This window comes from Mizuhopecten yessoensis, unplaced genomic scaffold (genome assembly GCF_002113885.1).
Source record: "Mizuhopecten yessoensis strain PY_sf001 unplaced genomic scaffold, ASM211388v2 scaffold10937, whole genome shotgun sequence".
Taxonomy (NCBI): domain Eukaryota; kingdom Metazoa; phylum Mollusca; class Bivalvia; order Pectinida; family Pectinidae; genus Mizuhopecten; species Mizuhopecten yessoensis.
In genome coordinates, this window is record NW_018408796.1 from 482,979 (window position 1) to 507,716 (window position 24,738).

The 24,738-nt window shown below is 35.7% G+C and overlaps 1 protein-coding gene across 4 annotated transcripts; it reads right to left on the bottom strand.

The window, feature by feature from the left end:
* Positions 1–2,174: 2,174 nt before the first annotated feature.
* LOC110463851 (folliculin-interacting protein 2-like) lies at positions 2,175–24,286 on the bottom strand. Of its 4 annotated transcripts, XM_021518748.1 has the most exons (21): positions 24,173–24,254; positions 22,342–22,366; positions 20,579–20,696; positions 20,085–20,186; positions 19,600–19,700; positions 17,499–17,567; positions 14,971–15,065; positions 14,016–14,105; positions 13,667–13,836; positions 13,344–13,456; positions 12,820–12,940; positions 12,118–12,290; positions 11,704–11,821; positions 11,352–11,404; positions 9,751–11,031; positions 9,257–9,367; positions 8,176–8,344; positions 6,682–6,743; positions 6,235–6,373; positions 5,689–5,804; positions 2,175–3,564 (listed from the first exon to the last, which is right to left on the bottom strand). In XM_021518748.1, coding segments are annotated over exons 2-21 (3,282 nt in total). In that variant the 5' UTR covers positions 22,344–22,366; positions 24,173–24,254; the 3' UTR covers positions 2,175–3,485. The 4 variants fall into 4 exon arrangements, with proteins under 4 accessions (XP_021374423.1, XP_021374422.1, XP_021374421.1 ...); XM_021518747.1 differs by lacking the exon at positions 22,342–22,366 and having other exon boundaries at positions 24,173–24,286; XM_021518746.1 differs by lacking the exons at positions 22,342–22,366; positions 24,173–24,254 and adding an exon at positions 22,197–22,332 and having other exon boundaries at positions 13,344–13,453.
* Between the last annotated feature and the right edge of the window lie 452 nt (positions 24,287–24,738).

A 24,738-nucleotide genomic window follows, 5' to 3' on the forward strand; every position in this document is an offset into this window, starting at 1 on the left:
ACCATTTGTACAATTTTGAATTGCCACCACCTAGGGATGCTTCCAGTCAAATATGGTTGATATCCATCACTTAGTTCCAGAGAAGTCGCTTAAAGCAATATAGCCAAATACCCTTTTTTGCCCCCGCCCCTCAGCCCCCTGGGGGGTCAGCCAAACCATTTGTACAATTTTGAATCCCTGCCACCCATGAATGCTTTTGATCAAATATGGTCAAATATATCCAGTGCATGGTTCTACAGAAGAAGTCGTTTGTAGCAATATAGCCAAATTGCCCCCTTTTGGCCCTGCCCGTCAGCCCCACTATTTGTACAATTTTGAATCTCCACTACCTAGGGATGCTTCCAGTCAAATTTAGTTGAATTCCAATCAGTGGTTAAGAAGAAGAAGTCGTTTAAAGAAATTGTTGATGGACGGACGACGGACGCCACAGTATGGCATAAGCTCACCTTGGTCCTTCGGACCAGGTGAGCTAATAATAAAATGATAGGTGTACAGGCTCACTTACATGGAAATAATTCAATTGCATGTCGATTTGGCCGGGAAAAAATTACAAGTCTGTGTACTGGAACTTACAAAGTTAATAATGTCGTGGCCAAGAGAGGACTGTAGCCAACTAGATTCTGAAATGGCCAAACAAAATATTACCATTTGGTCAAGGCAATGTACAGGCCTGATGGAATTTGAGAAGTTGAATATGTCTACACCAATTCAAGGTGGTCATTTTGGAATTCCAGCTCATCAACGCAACATTACAATATGGTCAAGACCCAAAATGGAACATTTGGGCAAAAATTTTGATGACCATTTCTCAGAAGCTAAAAATATGTCAATTTCATGGCTGGACAATAGACACAGAGTGATCAGATTACCTCCCTTGTACTAGGGGAGCAAAGAAGGCACTGTAAATGTATCAGCACTGCAGAAACATGCCTTACATAATTACAAACACACACATTAAACACTACAAATACATATAGTACTAATAATACTGGCCATTGACATAGTCTTCACACAAACTCTATATCAGACATGGTTAAGCTCATAATTAATATTTAATTATTTATATTATATAATAAAATTTAAAAATAATAATACTTCTCTATATGAGAAATATGGGTACCAAAGGAATAAAATGCTGTGACAAGAAAGGTTTTCCTTTGCTTATAATGATACATCTACCAGGATATAAAGAATCACAATAAAATGTAAAGCATGAATTAAATGTACCGGTCTAGTCATTATAATCTAATTAGATTAGCTGCCAAGTCACATGCTCCAGCTATTCTGACACGCAACATACAGTACAGACCATACGATAACCACCTGTACCAGAACCGACTGTTCTCAACAGACATGTACCAGTACCGACTGTTCTCAACAGACATGTACCAGTACCGACTGTTCTCAACAGACATGTACTCGTACAGACTGTACTAACGGACATGTACCAGTACCGACTGTACTCAACAGACATGTACCTGTACCGACTGTTCTCAACAGACATGTACCAGTACCGACTGTTCTCAACAGACATGTACCAGTACCGACTGTACTCAACAGACATGTACCTGTACCGACTGTACGCAACAGACATGTACCAGTACCGACTACTACCGGCCATGTACCAGTACCGACTGTACTCAACGGACATGTACCAGTACCGAGTGTACTCAACAAACATGTACCAGTACCGACTGTACTCAACGGACATGGACCAGTACCGACTGTACTCAACAGACATGTACCAGTCCCGACTGTACTCAACGGACATGTACCAGTACTGACTGTACTCAACGGACATGTACCAGTACCGACTACTACCGGCCATGTACCAGTACCGACTGTACTCAACGGACATGTACCAGTACTGACTGTACTCAACGGACATGTACCAGTACCGACTACTACCGGACATGTACCAGTACCGACTGTACTCAACGGACATGTTCCAGTACCGACTGTACTCAACGGACATGTACCAGAACCAATTGTACTTCACAACATTAGTTACTGTACTATACAACTTATATAGTTAGCACTGTTTAATACACTGGATATGTACAATATTGCTTGTTTACCATACTGTATACTGTATATGTATATAAATATGATATGTCATTATATCTAGTCCGTACATGGTTCTGAATACTTTACCATACATGTACTTGTATTGGAACAAACAAAATTGAGAACAAAGAACAGTACTTGTGCAATCTTTAGCGTGCATCAACATATCAGAGGATAATTTCTTTTCTCATATCCATTCCAAAAGTCTGAAACTGAACTGCCGCTTATCCATTTGTATTATATAGTGGCCAGATGTAATATAACCTTCCCCGACATTAACTGTTTACTATGCCAAAATGTTACCACAAACTGAATTCTCAATATCATAATGTATGTTGGAGACTGGTCATTTTATAGCTTTTTACCACTAATTGAAACATATGGAAGTATCACATATGTATAAATATGGGTTATTATATTTTCTTTGAATGTATTACATGTGCATGCTACATACAGAATTTTAGTGCTGTACTTCACTAAGATTCAGGGTCAGTGCAGGAAGCACTAAAATAGACACATGTACAGTATTTTAAGGTTGTACAGTTGAACCTCATTAATCCGAAAATTTGTTCCTGAACTGTTCCGTAATTGGAATTGAAAACTAAAACAGGAAATGACATATACATTAAATAATGTTTGATAATTTCACTTTTCTGGATTAATGAGATTCCACTTTATTCAGTTTATCACCAGGTGAAGAATGTGATTCTGATTCTCCACAAAGTGTGGTTATCCTATAGACAGCCTAGAATCTCTTCACCCAGTCATATCAATCACATACAATTACACAAAAGATATCACAATCTGGTATCATACAATAATACAAATCAATCTGAGATCATTTCCATTCTTTCCCTCTGTAAGTTAACTTATGTATACGCTCTTTGTACTGCTGCAAAAACAATGCTATGCTGATAATGAGTCATATCCTGAAAAGGTCAGCAATACTGGTACATTATTAACAGGACTTATTTAAATGAAGGTGGTATCTAGCAAATTAGAGGATAATATAATTGATGATAGTTGATTTATATTTTGGGCAGCTATATGGATTTTTTTCTGTATTAGTTTTGCTTCTCCTTTTCCCTGACAACTAATGAATAAGTAGCTATAAAATTAAATGTATGACATAATGTATCTATGAATTTATGTATCACATGTATTGCACCATAAAACTAGCTTTCATGACATATTCAGATTCAGAAGTTACAAAATATAAATCCTTGGAAAGACCTAGGTTTTGTAGTGCAAGACCTGGTGACTGCAGACAGACCTTGAATTCATTGATAAAGCTCTGTTTATTTAACGTTACAAATAGTCAAAAACAAGATCTTCAACTGACAGTCATTTTTACTCTTGCTAAAAGAGCGTTGACAGCTAGATAACCCCTGACCTATGACTTAGGTGACCCCTGTGACCTAGATGACTCCCAAGGAAAGATGAGGAGAGTGGGTTCCTGCTATGGCCACCAGTAATGGAAGATCACCTGGCTCAAACCTGCAACATAAAGATGTTGTTACATGTAACAAGAGTGCATAACTACAACGTTATTGTTTAATCTTGACGGTGTTACACAGCTAATTTGATGACATTTTTACAGAAAAACATGTAGTTCAGTATCCGCATCTAAGAATTCATCTGAAGCTACCATAATGTCCATCAGTCATTAAAAGTTTGCTTTCCTTATAAGGGAATAAACAACCTTAAGTTAGGTGCTATTCATAGGTAAGTATGAGACTCCAATGTTTAATTTTTAAGGTGTCAGATGAAAAAATATATATAGTTGTTCTATCAAACTTAAACATGATGCTTATTTGTATCAGTTTTGAGGTGAATCAAAAATTTCGCACCAAGTTTCAGTGACATCAGCTGTGTGATTTACATACTAGGTACATAGCCTATCAGCTGTGTGATTTACATACTGGGTACATACCCTAGAAGCTGTGTGATTTACATACTAAGTACATACCCTAGAAGCTGTGTGATTTACATACTAGGTACATAGCCTATCAGCTGTGTGATTTACATACTAGGCACATACACTATCAGCGTTGCGACGTACATACTAGGTACATGCCCGATCAGCTGGGTGATTTACATACAAGTTACATACACATCAGCTGTGTCATTTACATACTAGATACATACACTATCAGCTGTGGGATTTACATACTAGGCACATACACTATCAGCCCCCCGATTTACATACTAGGCACATACACTATCAGCTGTGGGATTTAAATACAAGGTACATACACATCAGTTGTGTGATTCACATACTAGGTACATGCCCGATCAGCTGGGTGATTTACATACAAGTTACATACACATCAGCTTTGTGATTTACATACTAGATACATACACTATCAGCGTTGCGACGTACATACTAGGTACACAGCCTATCAGCTGTGAGATTTACATACTAGATACATACACTATCAGCCCCCCGATTTACATACTAGGTTCATAGCCTATCAGCTGCGTGATTTACATACAAGGTACATAGGCTATCAGCTGTGGGATTTACATACTAGGCACATACACTATCAGCTGTATGTTTTACATACTCGGTACATAGGCTATCAGCTGTGGGATTTACATACTGGGTATATACCCTAGAAGCTGTGTGATTTACATACTAAATACATACACTATCAGCTGTGGGATTTACATACTGGGTATATACCCTAGAAGCTGTGGGATTTACATACTAGGCACATACACTATCAGCTGTATGATTCACATACTAGGTACATCCCCTATCATCTGTGTGATTTAAATACAAGGTACATACACATCAGTTGTGTGATTCACATACTAGGTACATAACCTATCAGCTGTGTGATTTACATACTAGATACATACACTATCAGCTGTATGATTTACATACTAGGTACATAGGCTATCAGCTGTGTGATTTAAATACAAGGTACATAGCCTATTAGCTGTGTGATTTAAATACTAGGTACATACCCTATCAGCTGTGTGATTTACATACTAGGTACATACCCTAACAACTTTGTGATTTACATACTAAGTACATACCCTAGAAGCTTTGTGATTTACATACTAGGTACATACCCTAGAAGCTGTGTGATTTACATACTAGGTACATACACTATCAGCTGTGTGATTTACATACTAGGTACATACCCTATCAGCTGTGGGATTTACATACTAGGTACATACCCTAGAAGCTGTGTGATTTACATACTAGGTACATACCCTATCAGCTGTGTGATTTACATACTAGGTACATACCCTATCAGCTGTGTGATTTACATACTAGGTACATACCCTATCAGCTGTGTGATTTACATACTAGGTACATACCCTATCAGCTGTGTGATTTACATACTAGGTACATACCCTATCAGCTGTGTGATTTACATACTAGGTACATACCCTATCAGCTGTGTGATTTACATACTAGGTACATACCCTATCAGCTGTGTGATTTACATACTAGGTACATACCCTATCAGCTGTGTGATTTACATACTAGGTACATACCCTATCAGCTGTGTGATTTACATACTAGGTACATACCCTATCAGCTGTGTGATTTACATACTAGGTACATACCCTATCAGCTGTGTGATTTACATACTAGGTACATACCCTAGAAGCTGTGTGAGTTCTTTGATATTACACTTCTTTACATCCTTCAGATATTCTGCCAACATTTTGCTCTTGAAGAAAATTTCCTGCAGTCTATCTTCTAAATGCATGAGACACTGCAAAAATATAACAGATACATTTTCATAATTACACAACAGGAACATTCATATCTGAAACAATAAGAGGTCCCTCAAAATAATCAATTATTTTACAGGGACATACAACAATTATTTTACAGGGACATACAACAATTATTTATTTTACAGGGACATACAACAATTATTTTACAGGGACATAAAAGTTGTACTTAACTTAAAACATAAATCAAATGACTTTTTCAGTTCCATACCAATGAAATTGTAGAATGAATGTGCAAACAATTCTTAAAAATAAATTAGTTTCTTGTTAATCACTGCTCCATTATTAAGTGGATTTTGTGCAAATGAACTATGTTCGGAAAACTTAAGTCTCCCCCCTTTAACCTGTAAAAAAATATTTGACGCTTGTGATATTTTATTATATAGTACTAATGCAATATTCACTTACAAATTCTGAACTCATCTTTAGTTTACAAAGCTGAAGGACTCCCTCCATGAGATTACACACAAGTTGGGAGGCTATCACAGGCTTGGTGAGGGGTTCAAAAGGCTTGTCAACATCCCTACTGCTCGCCACATTAACACACCTGAAAGGGTAAGATACACAGATCTAGTTGTATAGATAAGTAATTTGTATGATTGGTTGTCAGTGTGTGAACCAATCTGACCTGGAAAAACATCTTCAAATAATATAGAGACAGTCACTAGTTAAGCTGTCAAGAAATAACCTTAACACCCTATGGCCAAATCCTCATGTTTCCACAAAATCAATCTTTGTTTCCCTACAGTTGATACTGTACATTGTATGTACTGCAACCAAATATGGACTTAAACTTAATATGGTTGCTGTGACTTAGTTGCAGTAATCCAAAGATATTGAAGCTTAAATACTTACCACTGGTCAGTGTCGGCTATGATACACACTGCTTCACCTATGGGCTCATCCAATACAGAATGCTGCAAGTAAAACATATCACTTAAGCTTAAAATTGTTTTGTTTTTTTATCTTGTTTTTAATTTTATACCCCTTAACAAGCCATGGTCTTACAAAATGCTTATTTTCTTTGTATTTTTTAATCCCTCATGGTTGCATGTAAAACAATGAACTGTGATCATGAATAAAAACCTGTATAAGTCATCTCCTTGCCAAACTCCCCCCACATCACCCTTCTTATCCCCTAAGCACTGTCCAGTGTAAAATATCAAATCTCAAACAGGTTACTTAACCAGCTATACCAGTTACAACATCTCAGGCTTTGCGACTGAATTATTGATTGACAGTTAATGCAGTATAGGTCATTATGATGTACCATTTTTAATGTTTCAGTAGGGTGCAGAGGGTATACGTTTTAATACCTGCATTATTAGGCCAGAAAATGTCTGTTATATAACACTGTACACAAACACCTATTAAATACCATAAGACAGGGTTTAAGCTAGCTCACACCAGTGATAAACTTAACTTTCAAACATCTTCTGTCTTTGGCCACAAGCAGCAAGTATGACAACAGTGTTGCATGTGTTCTGTACTGTTAAATATTGTCTGCCAACACTACAAACACGGCGCTGCTACACAAGAATTATCCTTTTTCACAAAATTATACACCAAATTGCAGCCATAAACCCAACACATATACTCACACCGGGAGACCCCCGAACCAAACATGCACACCCTCACGCATACAAACACGTATTTGCTACAAAGTACACCTACAAATATTCATTCTTTCCACACATAATAACAAAATGGAATCTCCTACCCATAGCAGCAGTACAATGCACAACACTAGAGGACTTCAAGGCACACTTACCCTATGCAGCCCTTGAAGCCCTCATCACACTATCAAACATACCCCAGCTTTATCTTTTATCTATACCTTGCACAAAAAATAACATAAAATAACCAAACTAATCACTGTAAATAACCCCATTTTTTCACGCCTCTGCAATAGGACCCCCAAGGGCATAAACGTCACAATTGACGGAGNCCCCCCCCCCCCCCCCCCCCCCGTAACATAAAGAAGAAGCAAATCAAAGGCACTAACAAGCAGTTTTTTTCAATGATATCATATTTCCCATTTGTTGCTTGTAACCAGGCTCTTTATTTCTACTATTACACCCCAAAATCTGGAATTTGGTAAATCCTCTGATGACAAGTGTGGTTTTGTGACTCAATCATTGTGATACCAGGAATGCCTTAAAACTATATTATCACTCCAATTCAAACCTTAGTCTGCTCACTGACAGTTTCACCTGGAGTATTTAAATGCTTTACACCCATACAATTGCTCTGCAATCAATTAATCTAAAGAAAATCAGATATTGCAAGGTATTATGAATGTATCAACAACTGGTCATACAAACTTTTAATTGAAACAATCATACACACCTGAACAGCGACTTCCAGATCACTACGAAGCTTCTCATGGAAGCTGTTTTCTGACGTGCCATGTAAAACGAAGTCGGAAAGGTAATGATCAGAGTATCCTGCCATCAATGACCGTCCAAAGTTGCGGTCAAATACCTTGATACTGCTGCTGCTGAGTTCACCACTGAAACTGTCGTCAACAATGGAATGGTTATCATTAAACCTGTCGTCAACAATGGAATGGTAATCATTTAAACTGTCGTCAACAATAGAATGGTTATCATTGAAACTGTCGTCAACAATGGAATGGTTATCACTTAAACTGTCGTCAACAATGGAATGGTTATCATTTAAACTGTCGTCAACAATGGAATGGTTATCATTTAAACTGTCGTCAACAATGGAATGGTTATCATTGAAACTGTCGTCAACAATGGAATGGTTATCATTTAAACTGTCGTCAACAATGGAATGGTTATCATTTAAACTGTCGTCAACAATAGAATGGCTATCATTTAAACTAAGAATAGAATGGTTATCATTTAAACTGTCGTCAACAATAGAATGGTTATCATTTAAACTGTCGTCAACAATAGAATGGTTATCATTGAAACTGTCGTCAACAACGGAATGGTTATCATTTAAACTGTCATCAACAATAGAATGGTTATCATTTAAAATGTTACAACAATGGAACGGTCAGTTATAATATCATCTAAGATTAACATTCTGTGGAATAGACAGCATGGAGGCAGTCAACACGAAATACCAATCAGGAACAATTTTGTGTGTATGTGACATGTTTTCAATATCTGCGAGTTAACCATTTTTAGGTTGTGGTTTCACATTCTTTATTCAGCTGTTAACAGAATTACCAGTTCAGCACCTAATATTTTTGTTTTTACCAAAACCTTTAATTTCCAATACAGATACAGTATGTGATGAATCTATTTGCACTGTTTGGATCAATAAAACCTTGCCATTTTACAAGACCATAACTATTACTCTTTAAACACTGTTATAACAGTGATTTTTCCAGACAATGTTCAAATAACAATGAGACTGTACCTCAAAATCCTGTAAAACAAGTTACATTACTTACTTGGGCATGTCCAGTTCTTTACAGCCTGATGTAGGATCAGATAAATCTACATCATAGCTACTTGTAGAGGAGAGGTGGCGCCGCCTACTAAGCTCAGTGGGAGTGACAGATCTGAAACAGGTGAATATAGCATCAAATCTGATTTCTCCTTCTCCCTTTTCATAATTTGTGATACTTCCCCTTTCCTTTTTAAAGTGGTGTTTTTTTAGAATTATATAAAATAGAAACAATTTAATAACACATTTCATTTCACCATCTATCAGCATTTGGATATTCTCATTTTACTCTGCTTTGGCATCAAATCTCCACATGAACTCAAAAACATAGACTTCAAAAGCTCAATTTATGAGAGTTAGAATTGGGGAAAATGGATTACTGCATTGAATTCCTTCAATATTGAGAAAAATCTGAAGTAAAATAAAATCTCGCTTAAAAGATTCAGATGGGTGCCCAAAATTAATTTAAATACAGATTTTAAACACGTTTGCACTTACCTGCATCTTCCAGGTGCAAGGGAGTTGGGACGGCCAGAGATATGATTTCTGTCTGTGCTATACTGGCGAGAAAATGATGAGATACGAGGACGTATTCCTCCACCAAATGAGCCGAGGCGATTTTCATGAGTACCTTGTAGCTCTGCTGTGGGACTATTAGCACAGCCTGCCAGTTCTCTTATAATACTGTCTGTAGAGCTTCTGATGGATTCCGACTTAACAAGTGGGAAACTAATAATCCTATCCTTAGCATCTAGATTATCTATAGTTTTAGTTTCAATACTGGGGTCTGTAAAATATTCATCAAACATGCTATTACTTCCTTCTTCAAGATACCTCGTCCTTATATCTGAGACTTTGGCAGTAGGCATCTCTGTCACATCCTTTCTGGAGGAGGATTCCTCTTCTTCTAAGAGTTTCTGTGAGAGTCTGGACACACTACATGAACTGGACGGTGACAATGCCTGGGGTTTCACTGGGTTAGGGGTAGGGATTTCTATAAAGTCACTACTGAGAATCTCCGCAGATCTGGAAACATTCTTGATATTTTCTACAGGCACAGTTTCCACTATCTGAGACACTGACAAACTACACGGCCTCTGAAGGGAGGAGTACCCATGGTCTGGTTGAAGAATTGAATGGTAACCCTCGTCAGTCAGTGAGCTGTCATCGGACAGACGTAAGTGGAGATCATTTTTTTGAACACTTTTTATTGTTTTTGGAATAATATCTTCATATTCCTTACTAATCCTTCTTAACTCCGTTTCCACACTAATCTGTCGAACACATCCTTTAGGGGAACACAATAGCTTTACTTTACCACTATCACATGGATTCTGATGCTTCTCTCTATCACAAGATGATGTAGATCCACTCTTTTTCTTTTCTCCATCCTTAGAACATTCTGACCTTTGTCTACATGATTTGTCATGATTTCCTTCTCTTATTCTAGGCGAACTCAAAGCTGCTTCTTCTCTTTCTTTACCAAAGTTTGTCTCCCCTTGCCTAATCCTACTTCCTGAATTTTCCTCTCTTACAGGTAAAAAGAAATCTGGTTGTTTTTCTAAGATGGGTGTTATATCCTGTCTTTCACTTTCCATCTCAAAAGTCAGATCATCGAGGCAGGATTTTAATGATCCCAACTCATCGTTTTCATGAACATCACTACATCGAATAAAGTATGTGAGAATGTACAGTATTTTTTTCACTAGATCAGCTTTTTTGCCCACTACCACTGTCCTTGCCAACTTCAGAGGGAATCCAATAGCTCCATACAGGTCACTGTAACAAAGGCCCAAATGTATCATTGTGAACTAGAGTCAATGACCTTCATAGTAAAGGCTGTGTCAAATCAACATAACAGACCATTTAGTTCCTAAAGAATCATCAATAACCATTGTATCATAAAAGGGCAACTGATCTCTTTTTAAAAGACACTTCTTATTGCAAACACTGCAAACTGATTTTTAACAGTTTAGAAAGAATAGAGTTCATTTGAATTATATATAATATTTATATTTCAAGTTCACATAAAGACAAGCAAATTGTATACAGGTTTTTTATGATTACAGAATTTTTTAACTACTAAATGTGACACTTACCCAAGTTGAGCCCACAGAGGATTGTAAGGATGTGTTTTAGCAAATGTGTCCACCTGTATTCAAAATAATTAAAAGGGGAAGGTAAGTTAATGCTTTTTTCTTAGGAAAATAATTTAATCAAATTTTAAACCTATTTAGGAATAGCTGTATTACTTCTACAGGCCAATGTTTTTATGGCAATGCTAAGAGAACTTTTACATCATAAACTATTACTCATTAGCACACATCTTATGATACTAAAATAAGGACTTAGGACCCTTATATGAAATGGTAACACCATCAATTATTTCTTTTTAACACACTTTTAAATACACTAAAGCAAGTTCTGACAACATGGCGAGGAGTTGCCTACCCAGTTTGGTGTGTGGTTGTGTAGGTAGGTCCTGATAGAGGTACCACCAGCTGGTGTAACTGTAGGAACCCAGGCCAGGTGATGAGTGAGAACTGCCGTTACCAAGGTGCTCATAAAACTGTAACACATAATATATTTGGTAAAATCATTTTTCCAGTGACCATATTAATTTTAACACCTACCAGTAATTTTTCAACTTTTTTTCATTTTCAACTAGAATTTTTTTAACTTGAACAAAACACTTTCCATTATTTTTGTCACATTTCAGTGACCTTGAATTAAGTTAACCATTTCTATTTCTTTCTTTAAAATATTTTTTTAATGCTTAACCTGATTTTAATCAATGAAATTCATGATGTTTATTATTTCTTTTCTGAAAAGTATACATCAATAATACATTTTGCTATAACTCACAAATTTGTGCTCTTGTTATCATATTTAGAGACGAGGAACATAAACTGTTTCATGAACTTTTCACACATGACATATCTGTAGCTACTGTGAGACATCATGTTCAGCCACACTGGCTCAGATAGACGTGGTGTTGTGTACAAGTCCTGAACATCTCTACGAAAGTTTTCCAAAGCCTGAAATGAAGTGAAATATCAAAACTTAACTATAGACATGCACACAATACCAAAACTATATCAAAAACCATTATTGATAATGGTTAGGGATGGACTAGACATCTGAAAAAATCTATCTTAAATGAAAATTAAATCTGTCAAATAACTCATTTCATCACATTATAATTATGCGTAATTCCTAACTGATGTATTTCATATATTAGATAGGTAAACTGCATACCGTCCAACCATATTATAATGCCCCTCTTTTATTCATCACCTTACTTTGTCACAAACATACTTCATCACCTTACTTTGTCACAAACATACTTCAAGGTTACTTTTCGTTTTTTCCTTACCAGCTCTTTCAGTGTTGTACAAACTGAGGGCAGTATTACAAAGTTTTACAGCACATTTTTATATGAGGTTATTTTCATGATTTCTGAAGCAAAGGTGTACATTTGAATCAAGTAATCAAATATTAACATTTTGAATCGGTCCTTTTCTACATTAGGTGATCCGAGCAGTAAAATATGCTATGCCAGCTCACCTCCATGACAATGTGTACAAACTGCTTCCTATTGTAGTAGGCGTGGCTCACACCAGCTTTCAGTTTGTCCAGGTGGCCCTCGAATAGCGTAATGTGGGAGAAGAAGAAATTCTCAAAACACCTACAAATTGGCAAAAGTTAAGGACATATAGCAGCTATAATTTGTCAATTAGTCAATTTCTTGTATACAATATCACAAATAAATTGGCTAAATTTATGGACATCAAACAGCTGCGTTTATTCAAGAACAAATCAGTTTCTTGTATACGACACACAACTGCATACATGAGAAACAACATACACAAAGCAGAAATGTTTTTACTATTGGGTTTTAATTAAAGAAATATATTAAGGACAGCTTCTATTTTCAAATTTAATCAAGATTTATGATATTCCAGCCAACGTGCATAAGCATTTCAAGAACATTCCAAGAACATTAAACTGAACGTTGATAATTCTCATCAGCAGTATAACCAACATTGAATTGAAGGACGTTTATCATGGTCAGTGTTCACTTGTATTACCTGTTGACTCCGGAACAATCCTTGTCTTCTTCTAGTCCAAACAAGATACCCAAGGCAATTTTTGACTGCTTCTTGTTAGTTGTTGAAGATGTTGTGCATGATGAAAAACTCTGCTGAAAACAAAGTCAGAATTCAGAATCATACATCAAATTAGCATGTTTCTCAGATCTTATTAAATATATTACACTTGTAACTATATTTCATTTTGGACAAGGTTAATATCTTTCCAATGTAAACCAAGGCACTGAAATTTTTCGTTTGCGGAAATGTAATGAAATGTTATATGCAGAGTAAATTATCGGTAAGCTGCTGTCTTGGCTTACCTCATGTGCTACCAAATTGTCCTGTGAGTTTCGTTTCTTCAGTCCACTCTCTAGGGACGTATACTGAACCCTCATCCAACGTCGGTGCAGGCTGTTGTAGCTGCTGCTGTAACTACTAGCATTACTTCCAGGCGATGGGAATGGGGTATGAAAACTACCACTGGAGGTTACTGAAACACCAAAAGAGGAAATCCTCTTGTAATTCATTTGTCCCTTTTTGAATTGTGATCAGTTCCTTATTTGATATGATCTTTGTATTTGTTACACAGGTATATGATTATACTGCAGGTTTGTAACACTGTGTGTTTCATATTCTACTAACTTCTGAAGCCATTTGAAGAAAACTTACGTGATGCCAAACCACTGTCTTCGTCAATGATATCAAAGCTTGCTCGTTTAGAGTGAGATGGCAGGGGCACATCCATCGGAACACTTTCCGCTGCAAGTACAAACATAATATATATCAAGTTAAAACTAGAAAATGTCTGTCCCCCCCTGCTCATGGATGGGACGAGACGCGACGCCACAGGACGGGACGGAACGGTCATGGGCAACACTATATGCCCCCCCATTTTATGGCGGGGGCATAAAAATAGATGTAAGTCTAAAATGTTGATCAAACTAGGATCTTGACTGACTGGTCAACAACCATTCCCCCCTCCGCCCCCCACCTGACCCCGACTGTCTAACACCTAGTATGAACAAAGCCAGACCAACAGAACAAAATGTATTGCCCAAAGGTCTCTGCTGATCAAAAGCCATGGTGGTGGATTATAGGAACTAGAGATGTCCTTATCCAACATGATAATGTACCAATTACCGTTAAGTGTAAACAAAACAATACCAACAAAGTTATAGCTGTAGATATCTCGGCCAATCAGAAGAGACAGATAGTGACCTTGACAGACAGGCATTCCTAATATCTGGATCCTAGCAATATCGCAGAATTCATCTAATACCATTTTCCACTAAAATGAATAATAGCAGGTCAGAAAGGGCAATAACATAAATTTTTAATATAATATCTCTCAATATTCTTATTTTAACAGTGACATTGACCATGGCCTAAAGAACTTGTTTACCTCCTATTGCAGATTAACATATCGCAGTGCAGTGTCAAGTAAAATTTAAGAAATTTCAGATTTGCACATTTTGAGACAATCCCCAGAAACGTAAGTGTGAGGGAAAACATACAGATAGGGAACTCATAATTTGTTTTACCGACTCTTATCCTGAATCTCAAACCATATATACATTTACAGAGAACTTGTATAATAAAAACAGGTATGATATCTATATCTTACCCAAATAGCCTCCATTTCTATCAGCACAAGATATAGGTTTAGGTTCAGAGGGATCTGAGTGACTTTGAAGGCTGAGGGAGTCAGAATCCAGTTCACTGCAAATACAATAACATATATATAAATAAATTGTTTACATAGAATGAAAACTCAGGGAGGCAGAATCCAGCTCATGACAACACACAATAGTAACATCAACAGGCACAATAATAACATCAACAGGCACAATAGTAACATCAACAGACACAATAGTAACATCAACAGACACAATAGTAACATCCACAGGCACAAAAGTGACATCAACAGGCACAATAGTAACATCAACAGGCACAATAGTAACATCAACAGACACAATAGTAACATCAACAGACACAATAGTAACATCAACAGACACAATAGTAACACCAACAAACACAATAGTAACATCAACAGACACAATAGAAACATCAACAAACACAATTGTAACATCAACAGACACAATAGTAACATCAACAGACACAATAGTAACATCAACAGACTCAATAGTAACATCAATAGAAACAATAGTAACATCAACAAACACAATAGTAACATCACCAGACACAATAGTAACATCAACAGACACAATAGGAACATCAACAGACACAATAGTAACATCAACAGACCCAATAGTAACATCAACAGACACAATAGTAACATAAACAGACACAATAGTAACATCAACAGACACAATATTAACACCAACAAACACAATAGTAACATCAACAGACACAAAAGTAACATCAACAGACTCAATAGTAACATCAACAGACTCAATAGTAACATCAATAGAAACAATAGTAACATCAACAAACACAATAGTAACATCCACAGACACAATAGAAACATCAACAAACACAATTGTAACATCAACAGACACAATAGTAACATCAACAGCCACAATAGTAACATCAACAGACACAATAGTAACAGCAACAAACACAAAAGTAACATCAACAGACACAATAGTAACATCAACAGAGACAATAGTAACATCAACAGACACAATAGTAACACCAACAAACACAATAGTAACATCCACAGACACAATAGAAACATCAACAAACACAATTGTAACATCAACAGACACAATAGTAACATCAACAAACACAAAAGTAACAACAACAGACACAATAGTAACATCAACAGGCACAATAGTAACATCAACAGGCACAATAGTAACATCAACAGTCACAATAGTAACATCAACAGTCACGTAACATCAACAGACACAATAGAAACATCAACAGACACAATAGTAACATCAAAGGCACAAAAGAAACATCAACAGACACAATAGTAACATCAACAGACAGAATAGTAACATCAACAGACACAATAGTAACATCCACAGGCACAAAAGCGACATCAACAGGCACAATAGTAACATCAACAGGCACCATAGTAACATCAACAGTCACAATAGTAACATCAACAGTCACAATAGTAACATCAACAGTCACGTAACATCAACAGACACAATAGAAACATCAACAAACACAATTGTAACATCAACAGACACAATAGTAACATAAACAGACACAATAGTAACATCAACAGACACAATAGAAACATAAACAAACACAATTGTAACATCAACAGACACAATAGTAACATAAACAGACACAATAGTAACATCAACAGACACAATAGAAACATCAACAGACACAATAGTAACATCAAAGGCACAAAAGGAACATCAACAGACACAATAGTAACATCAACAGACACAATAGAAACATCAACAGACACAATAGTAACATCAACAGACAGAATAGTAACATCAACAGACACAATAGTAACATCAAAGTCACAAAAGTAACATCAACAGACACAATAGTAACATCAACAGTCGCAATAGTAACATCAACAGGCACAATAGTAACATCAACAGTCACAATAGAAACATCAACAGGCACAATAGTAACATCAACAGACACAAAAGTAACATCAACAGACTCAATAGTAACATCAACAGACTCAACAGTAACATCAATAGACACAATAGTAACATCAACCAACACAATAGTAACATCAACAGACACAATAGTAACATCAACAGACTCAATAGTAACATCAACAGACTCAATAGTAACATCAATAGACACAATAGTAACATCAACAAACACAATAGTAACATCAACAGACACAATAGTAACATCAACAGGCACAATAGTAACATCAACAGACACAATAGTAACATCAACAGGCACAATAGTAACATCAACAGACACAATAGTAACATCAACAGGCACAATAGTAACATCAACAGACACAAAAGTAACATCAACAAACACAATAGTAACATCAACAGACACAAAAGTAACATCAACAAACACAATACTAATATTGACAAACACATAAGTTATAAAATCCTTTTCATTAATGTATAAGGAAACCAACAGTGCAGTTCTTCCAGTACCCATTGAACAATGAGTAAAATTGAAAACAAAGTCAGGGTTTAATGTATAGCATTTCATATATTTTCTGCTGTTTAAGTTGAGGACACATACCTTCCCGATGATTCTCTTTTTGGTGCTTCAGGCACAAATACCTTTGTCAGCATCAATTGAGGAGGAGACCTTGAAAAAAATAAACAAAATAATAATAAAACAATGAAAAAGATTTCATAACATTGTACATGTCAGAGTTACTTGCCAGACAGTCATAACTATACGTCAAACAAATGGATCCAACAAACACTGGTAGAGGATTAAATCACTTACTCAGCATCACTAATTTCAGTCAAATGGATCCAACAAACACTGGTAAGGATTAAATCACTTACTCAGCATCACTAGTTACAGTCAAATGGATCCAGCAAACACTGGTAGAGGATTAAATCACTTACATAGCATCACTAATTACAGTCAAATGGATCCGACAAACACTGGTAGAGGATTAAATCACTTACACAGCATCACTCATTACAGTCAAATGGATCCAACAAACACTGGTAAGGATTAAATCACTTACTCAGCATCACTAGTTACAGTCAAATGGATCCAGCAAACACTGGTAGAGGATTAAATCACTTACATAGCATCACTAATTACAGTCAAATGGATCCAACAAACACTGGTAAGGATTAAATCACTTACTCAGCATCACTAATTTCAGTCAAATGGATCCAACAAACACTGGTAGAGGATTAAATCACCTACTCAGCATCACTAATTACAGTCAAATGGATCCAACAAACACTGGTAAGGATTAAATCACTTACTCAGCATCACTAATTTCAGTCAAATGGATCCAACAAACACTGGTAAGGATTAAATCACTTACTCAGCATCACTAATTTCAGTCAAATGGATCCAACAAACACTGGTAGAGGATAAAATCACTTACTCATCATCACTAATTACAGTCAAATGGATCCGACAAACACTGGTAGAGGATTAAATCACTTACTCAGCATCGCTAATTACAGTCAAATGGATCCAACAAACGCTGGTAGAGGATTAAATCACTCAGCATCACTAGTTACAGTCAAATGGATCCAGCAAACACTGGTAGAGGATTAAATCACTTACATAGCATCACTAATTACAGTCAAATGGATCCGACAAACACTGGTAGAGGATTAAATCACTTACTCAGCATCGCTAATTACAGTCAAATGGATCCAACAAACACTGGTAAGGATTAAATCACTTACTCAGCATCACTAATTTCAGTCAAATGGATCCAACAAACACTGGTAGAGGATAAAATCACTTACTCATCATCACTAATTACAGTCAAATGGATCCGACAAACACTGGTAGAGGATTAAATCACTTACTCAGCATCGCTAATTACAGTCAAATGGATCCAACAAACGCTGGTAGAGGATTAAATCACTCAGCATCACTAGTTACAGTCAAATGGATCCAACAAACCCTGGTAGAGGATTAAATCACTTACACAGCATCACTAACTACAGTCAAATGGATCCAACAAACACTGGTAAGGATTAAATCACTTACTCAGCATCACTAGTTACAGTCAAATGGATCCAACAAACACTGGTAGAGGATTAAATCTCTTACTCAGCCTCACTAGTTACAGTCAAATGGATCCAACAAACACTGGCAGAGGATTAAATCACTTACTCAGCATCACTAATTTCAGTCAAATGGATCCAACAAACACTGGTAAGGATTAAATCACTTACTCAGCATCACTAATTTCAGTCAAATGGATCCAACAAACACTGGTAGAGGATTAAATCTCTTACTCAGCCTCACTAGTTACAGTCAAATGGATCCAACAAACACTGGTAAAGGATTAAATCACTTACACAGCATCACTAACTACAGTCAAATGGATCCAACAAACACTGGTAAAGGATTAAATCACTTACACAGCATCACTAACTACAGTCAAATGGATCCAACAAACACTGGCAGAGGATTAAATCACTTACTCAGCATCACTAATTACAGTCAAATAGACTTGGAGGAAGGACCCTGTAATGTCAATCCAACTCAACAAAATAAACTTTGAAGACATTGTACATGCTATTACAGTACTCATTTAGTGAAAATTACTTTCAGTGGGGACCTATTTATGCCATTCCAACAGTAAACTTTGAGAGGGGACTAATGTATACACCATTCCAAAACTCACTTAGTCAAATGGACTTTGAGGGAGGACCCAGTGTATGCCATTCCAACACTGCCAAACATGATCTCCTCCAGACTCTGTACATCTGATCCTGGCTTGGTGAACTACAAAATGAAAAGAATTTGCACAACATTAGCACCCACGCTGCCAAAAAAAAAAAAAAAAAGGGGATTATTAAATAGAAAATATTCCATTGCAAAATCTTAAATCTGTATCTAGGACCAAACATCAGCCTAAGGACTTCAGCCTCAAATCTGATATTGTTCGAGGGCTGATATGGCATGCATGATTCAATACAGATTTTCATTTTAATTCTGTTAAACCCACTTTGGTGATAACCAACAAGTTTTCAAATGAATAACAAGTAATATCATCATTTTAACTCTGTTTTATAAATTTGAACTTATTTTTAGATGTGTGATGCATTGACTATATGCTTGAATATTTAATGTTCCTAAAAAGACAAGGTCATCAAAGGAAATCCTTACCAGGAATTTTGATGACTGCCGTCCTCCACACACCTGTTCGCTCGGTACACATAATTTCGTTTTGGGTGAAACAAATCTTCTTAGGCCATGACAGCATTTTTGCTGCAAGTAAAGAAAAAACACATGAACATAATTGTAAAATTCAACTATACAGAAAAAAGATGAAAAAAAAACAAACTTATGTAAATAAACACACATATTTGTCTGATCTAGATTTTTGCAGCTATAATTCAATCTTCATTGGTATACACAAATGACAAATTAACTCTCATCTTTAATTTTTGGCAGTAATTAAGAAGAACTAAATTTTACAGTGAAAAAATAATGTCAATAAACCTACATAAATGTTTACCTACATGCCCAAGCATTTTTAATAACAGCAACAAAAAAGGAAGATATTTTGGTCTTGCATTAACATATATATATATACGGTTAATTATCACATCGTTTGATTATCAAAAGCCACTAAATCTTGATTTAACAGCAATACTGACCCGAGGCTCAACATTCCTTTTGACAGCCTTGGAGTCAAACAGTAAGGTTCTATCTCTTTCATTATCTGCATAAATCACCAGTCGAATCTGATCTGGGTCAAATTTTGGTGTCTTCCACCTAAAAAAACCCACATATTTATGAGAATATTACCTTAAACAGAATTTAACAAATTTTTACATAAAATAAGCATAATCAAACAAGGCATCGCAAATGATACAAATCCCTATATGTGACATATGTATGAGGAAATGAAAAGAAAATTCAATGATGTAAACAGTATATCTGCTCTAGCGACTGCATTCTTCGATGAATATTACATTTTTATTCTGTTGAGGAATGAACTTGATAAAGCGACGACGATTTTTCATATACCGGTAATGGTAAAAGTGAACTTGACCTTTAACGCAGTAACCAGGAATGAAGTCGATAGAGCAATGACAGTTTTTCTAAAAATAGTAACCTTGACCTTTAACATAGAAACCCAAAACGCAGCCCTCCTCAAGGCATTGTCTTACCAAACATTTGTATGAAGTTTCGGGAAAGCCCGTTAAGTAATGAAGTTGCTAGAGCAATGACAAAGTTTCTAAAAACAGTAAATGAACTTGACCTTCAATGTAGAAACCTGAAGCGCAAACTTGAATTTGTTACAAGTCTGATTTTTAAACAAAATAATGAGAAAAACAATTACATCTAAAAATCAGTTAATAATATATATCATGGTCAGATAATATACAAACAAATCCAATGGAAAATCTAAATGAAATGGAACTAAAATTTGCAACATTAATTGGATATTTAATTTTTACTGTGGGAAATATACACTGATGAAAGCAAATTTAATACATTACAAAAACAAATTAAAGAAAAAAAATTGTATATAAATTGAAGCAAAAATGTCTTTTTAAATTACACAAGAGAATATACAATGTTGGTGGGATAGGATCTTTGTGCCTGTATTTGTGCAGCAGTAGCTGATCATGAACTCAAGCAAGGTTCAGAGTTGCGCTTACATCAATATGGTATTTCATGCATTATCATTCAATGGTATATCATATTTACCATACATGACAATCCTGACTTTGAAAATCATTGAAATCATGACTAGCAAGAAAGTTAAATTACTCATATGACTCAATGAGACTGTTGAAAATGACTTAAAGATTATTCACACTGCAAAATCATCATAAATTTCTCAAAGCATTAAAAATGTTAAAGACTGCTACAAAAATAAATCAGTGTAAAATGTCAACAATAACCATGTAAAAAGAAAGAATTACTTCCTTTTGAGGAAGCCATACATTGAAAATTACATACAATTAATAATTGCACATTCAAATCAATATTTCTTCATTTTTCAGTGGCAACTCTGCAATTAGAGTAAAATTATGACAGAATCCCTAAGAATTGGTTCGATATTTTGTTTTAAAACTTGAATTATGTAGAAATGAAATTTGGAGGGAAAGATTATAATTGATAAAATGGAGGTTTGTGCAATACATTTTAGGTGATCTAAGTAAATATGGTTGCATGAAGATCATTTGCTGTTTTGGAAAGGAAAGCAATGGGCAAGGGGCATAATTGTTTGAATAGGGTAGACATTAGGTTGAGTAACATTACATTTTTTGGCAATCAAAACATGCATGATTGTGATATACGTCTGTTGACCCTTGTTGTGGAGATTGGTAGTATAGACGTACCTGCATATGAAAATATAGCAGCCAAAAGGTAAAATACACATTCGCAAACATACTTGCATACTTACATGTTACATGTTAGACTGTTTATGTCTAAATAATATCAAACACTATGCTTATTAGTTGTTGTAACACAGTACAGTCGGTCCTATTAAACTATTGGTAGTGAGTTAGTTTCTTATTTTTATTTACATCCCAAAGTAACATTTTATCAACACATCCTTAGCTTGGAGAACAACTTACTTGTGACCAGACTTTCAATAATTAAAGCCTGATCTACTCTTTATAGTCACTACTCTAGTATCTAATACTTAGGATTAAATAAAGTCTAACATGTGAGCTCACACCGACAAATCCATGCATGCTCAACGTTGCTTAACTAATTAAATATTATGCTGCAGCACTTAAACAGCTTGCCATGGGTACTTCTCCCTGTGTACCAATGTACTTTAATTTTCCTAGACACCAGGAACCGAACGGGCCTTACAAGGTACCCCAGATTAACATAGCTATGTAACATGTTAACATGCATCCATCCAACCACTGACCATGATGATCTATGCTGCTGAACTAAAGAGCATATCTGTTGGTTTAAATGCATTGCTGGAAAAAAAATGTTATTTTCAACCAGTGAGTTTGCTAATTTATTTTTAAGATGTAATGATTTCACCTGAAAGAACAACTCAAAATATGTCATTTTAAAGGGTTGTTTTGTTTCTAGGGGTATATACACACATTTTATGTATGTTTTAATTTTGAGCATGCAGAATCTACCCCATGGAACAAAAAGTTAGCAAGTGTTTTTCAGATATTGATTTTATGTTACTGTTTTCAGAAACAACAGGTCAAGTTCAACATTCTTTTTCATGTCAATTGAATTGTAGCAACACATCTTATCTAGTTTATCCATTCCCAAGAAATGGTGTCAAAAGGTATCAAAACCTCCAAGACCACAGTAATGGATGAAAAATGTAGGCAACAGTAATGATGACTTCATTTTGCCAAGGTATTTTGGTCTGTATAGCTCTTTGTTATTGGGGCTCCTGCTGCTGTTATCAAAACAGGTATTGGATATATATATATGGCAGACCAGTTTCATCATTTGCAGTGTCTCGATGTCAAAAAACCAGCGTGCATGCATTCATGATCAAACACAAGAAATTGCTTGGGAAATACAGGGTATATCTGTTAACTAGAAACTTTCCCAATATTCACCTATGGCAGTGTCATAATATTCGGTACGACGAATTAGGACACTTAATCGGCAGTAGAAGCAGAAGTTAATTCAGCACTTTTGATTACTTCTTTCTTATGTTCCATCTTGCTTAATTGGTAAACAAGTGTAAGTTAATATTTTTTATATTTTTTTTTGGTGAAAATGTGATAATAAATATATTATCCTGAAATATGACAGACATTGACTTTCTCTGGTTTATAACCCAACAAAGAACCAAAACATGTCTTTCCTTCACCCTATTCATAATACTTCTAGTTAAAAGACAATTACCTTTAATTCATTTGAAACTTTTATAACATCCGTTACTACACGTGTGACGCGTTGTTTACATTTTCTCGAACCTTGCTTGTCATAGTCACATGTTGATCACCTGTCTATTATATCATCAATAAAGTTTCTTCTGACCCAATAAAGATTAACACTAATCTGTGAAATCAGAACTTGTTTAAATTAGTTATTTTAACAAAATCCAATCTTATCGACAAGACATGAACATTTAGAACACGACATAAAACATGTTACAATAAAATAAATGAAATCCGAAAACGTCGTCAGGTCACAAAACCAAAACAACAGCACTTGTTGGGCAATTTCTTTGCTAATTTTGAATTCAATTCGATAATATTAACCGAATTACTTTAACTTAATATATATGAACTTACTCTGTGTTCGTGTCTGACGAAGTCCATCGTTCAAAGGCACTACATCTGTTTCTTTTACTAGGTAATATCTTCTGTAGCAGTGCCATCGTCCGCCATTACAGGTTTTCCGTCACATGACTCACGTGGGCCTAGACCCAGATTTTGTAGCCTTCCTTTTGATTGGTTAAAGCGCGTAAAGTTGAATATTGGCACTTCGCCAATAGTCACATGATTACTGCTGAAAAATGAATAAAATATCATGTGACAGAGGTGACGAGGGGTCTGTCACATAACCCTACGTGGATGATACCACATGATAAGGCCAAACTTGTACAGCAAACTGAATATTATATAAATAATTCCTTACATCATTTCATTTCAGCATTGGAATATTATTCCATTCTTGGACAAGAACTCGTCTGTCTAGTTATCCCATAACTGCTCGATTGGGGACAAATTGGGGCTGTATGGTGGCCAATTTATGAACAGTGTTCTGTCTTACAAGAAAGTTCCTATGTACAGACTTTTGATCTCGCGACAACTTGCTGCAAGGTCATAGATTACGGGACCTAAAGTAACTTTTCCCG

Coding starts and splice junctions, on each gene's coding strand:
- LOC110463851 (XM_021518745.1), bottom strand. CDS start 22,327: ATGTTTGCGAATGTGTATTTTACCTTTTGGCTGCTATATTTTCATATG. Junction 19,701..20,084: donor GGCAGTCATCAAAATTCCTG/GTAAGGATTTCC, acceptor TTCATTTTGTAG/TTCACCAAGCCAGGATCAGA. Junction 14,106..14,970: donor TAGAAATGGAGGCTATTTGG/GTAAGATATAGA, acceptor TTGTACTTGCAG/CGGAAAGTGTTCCGATGGAT.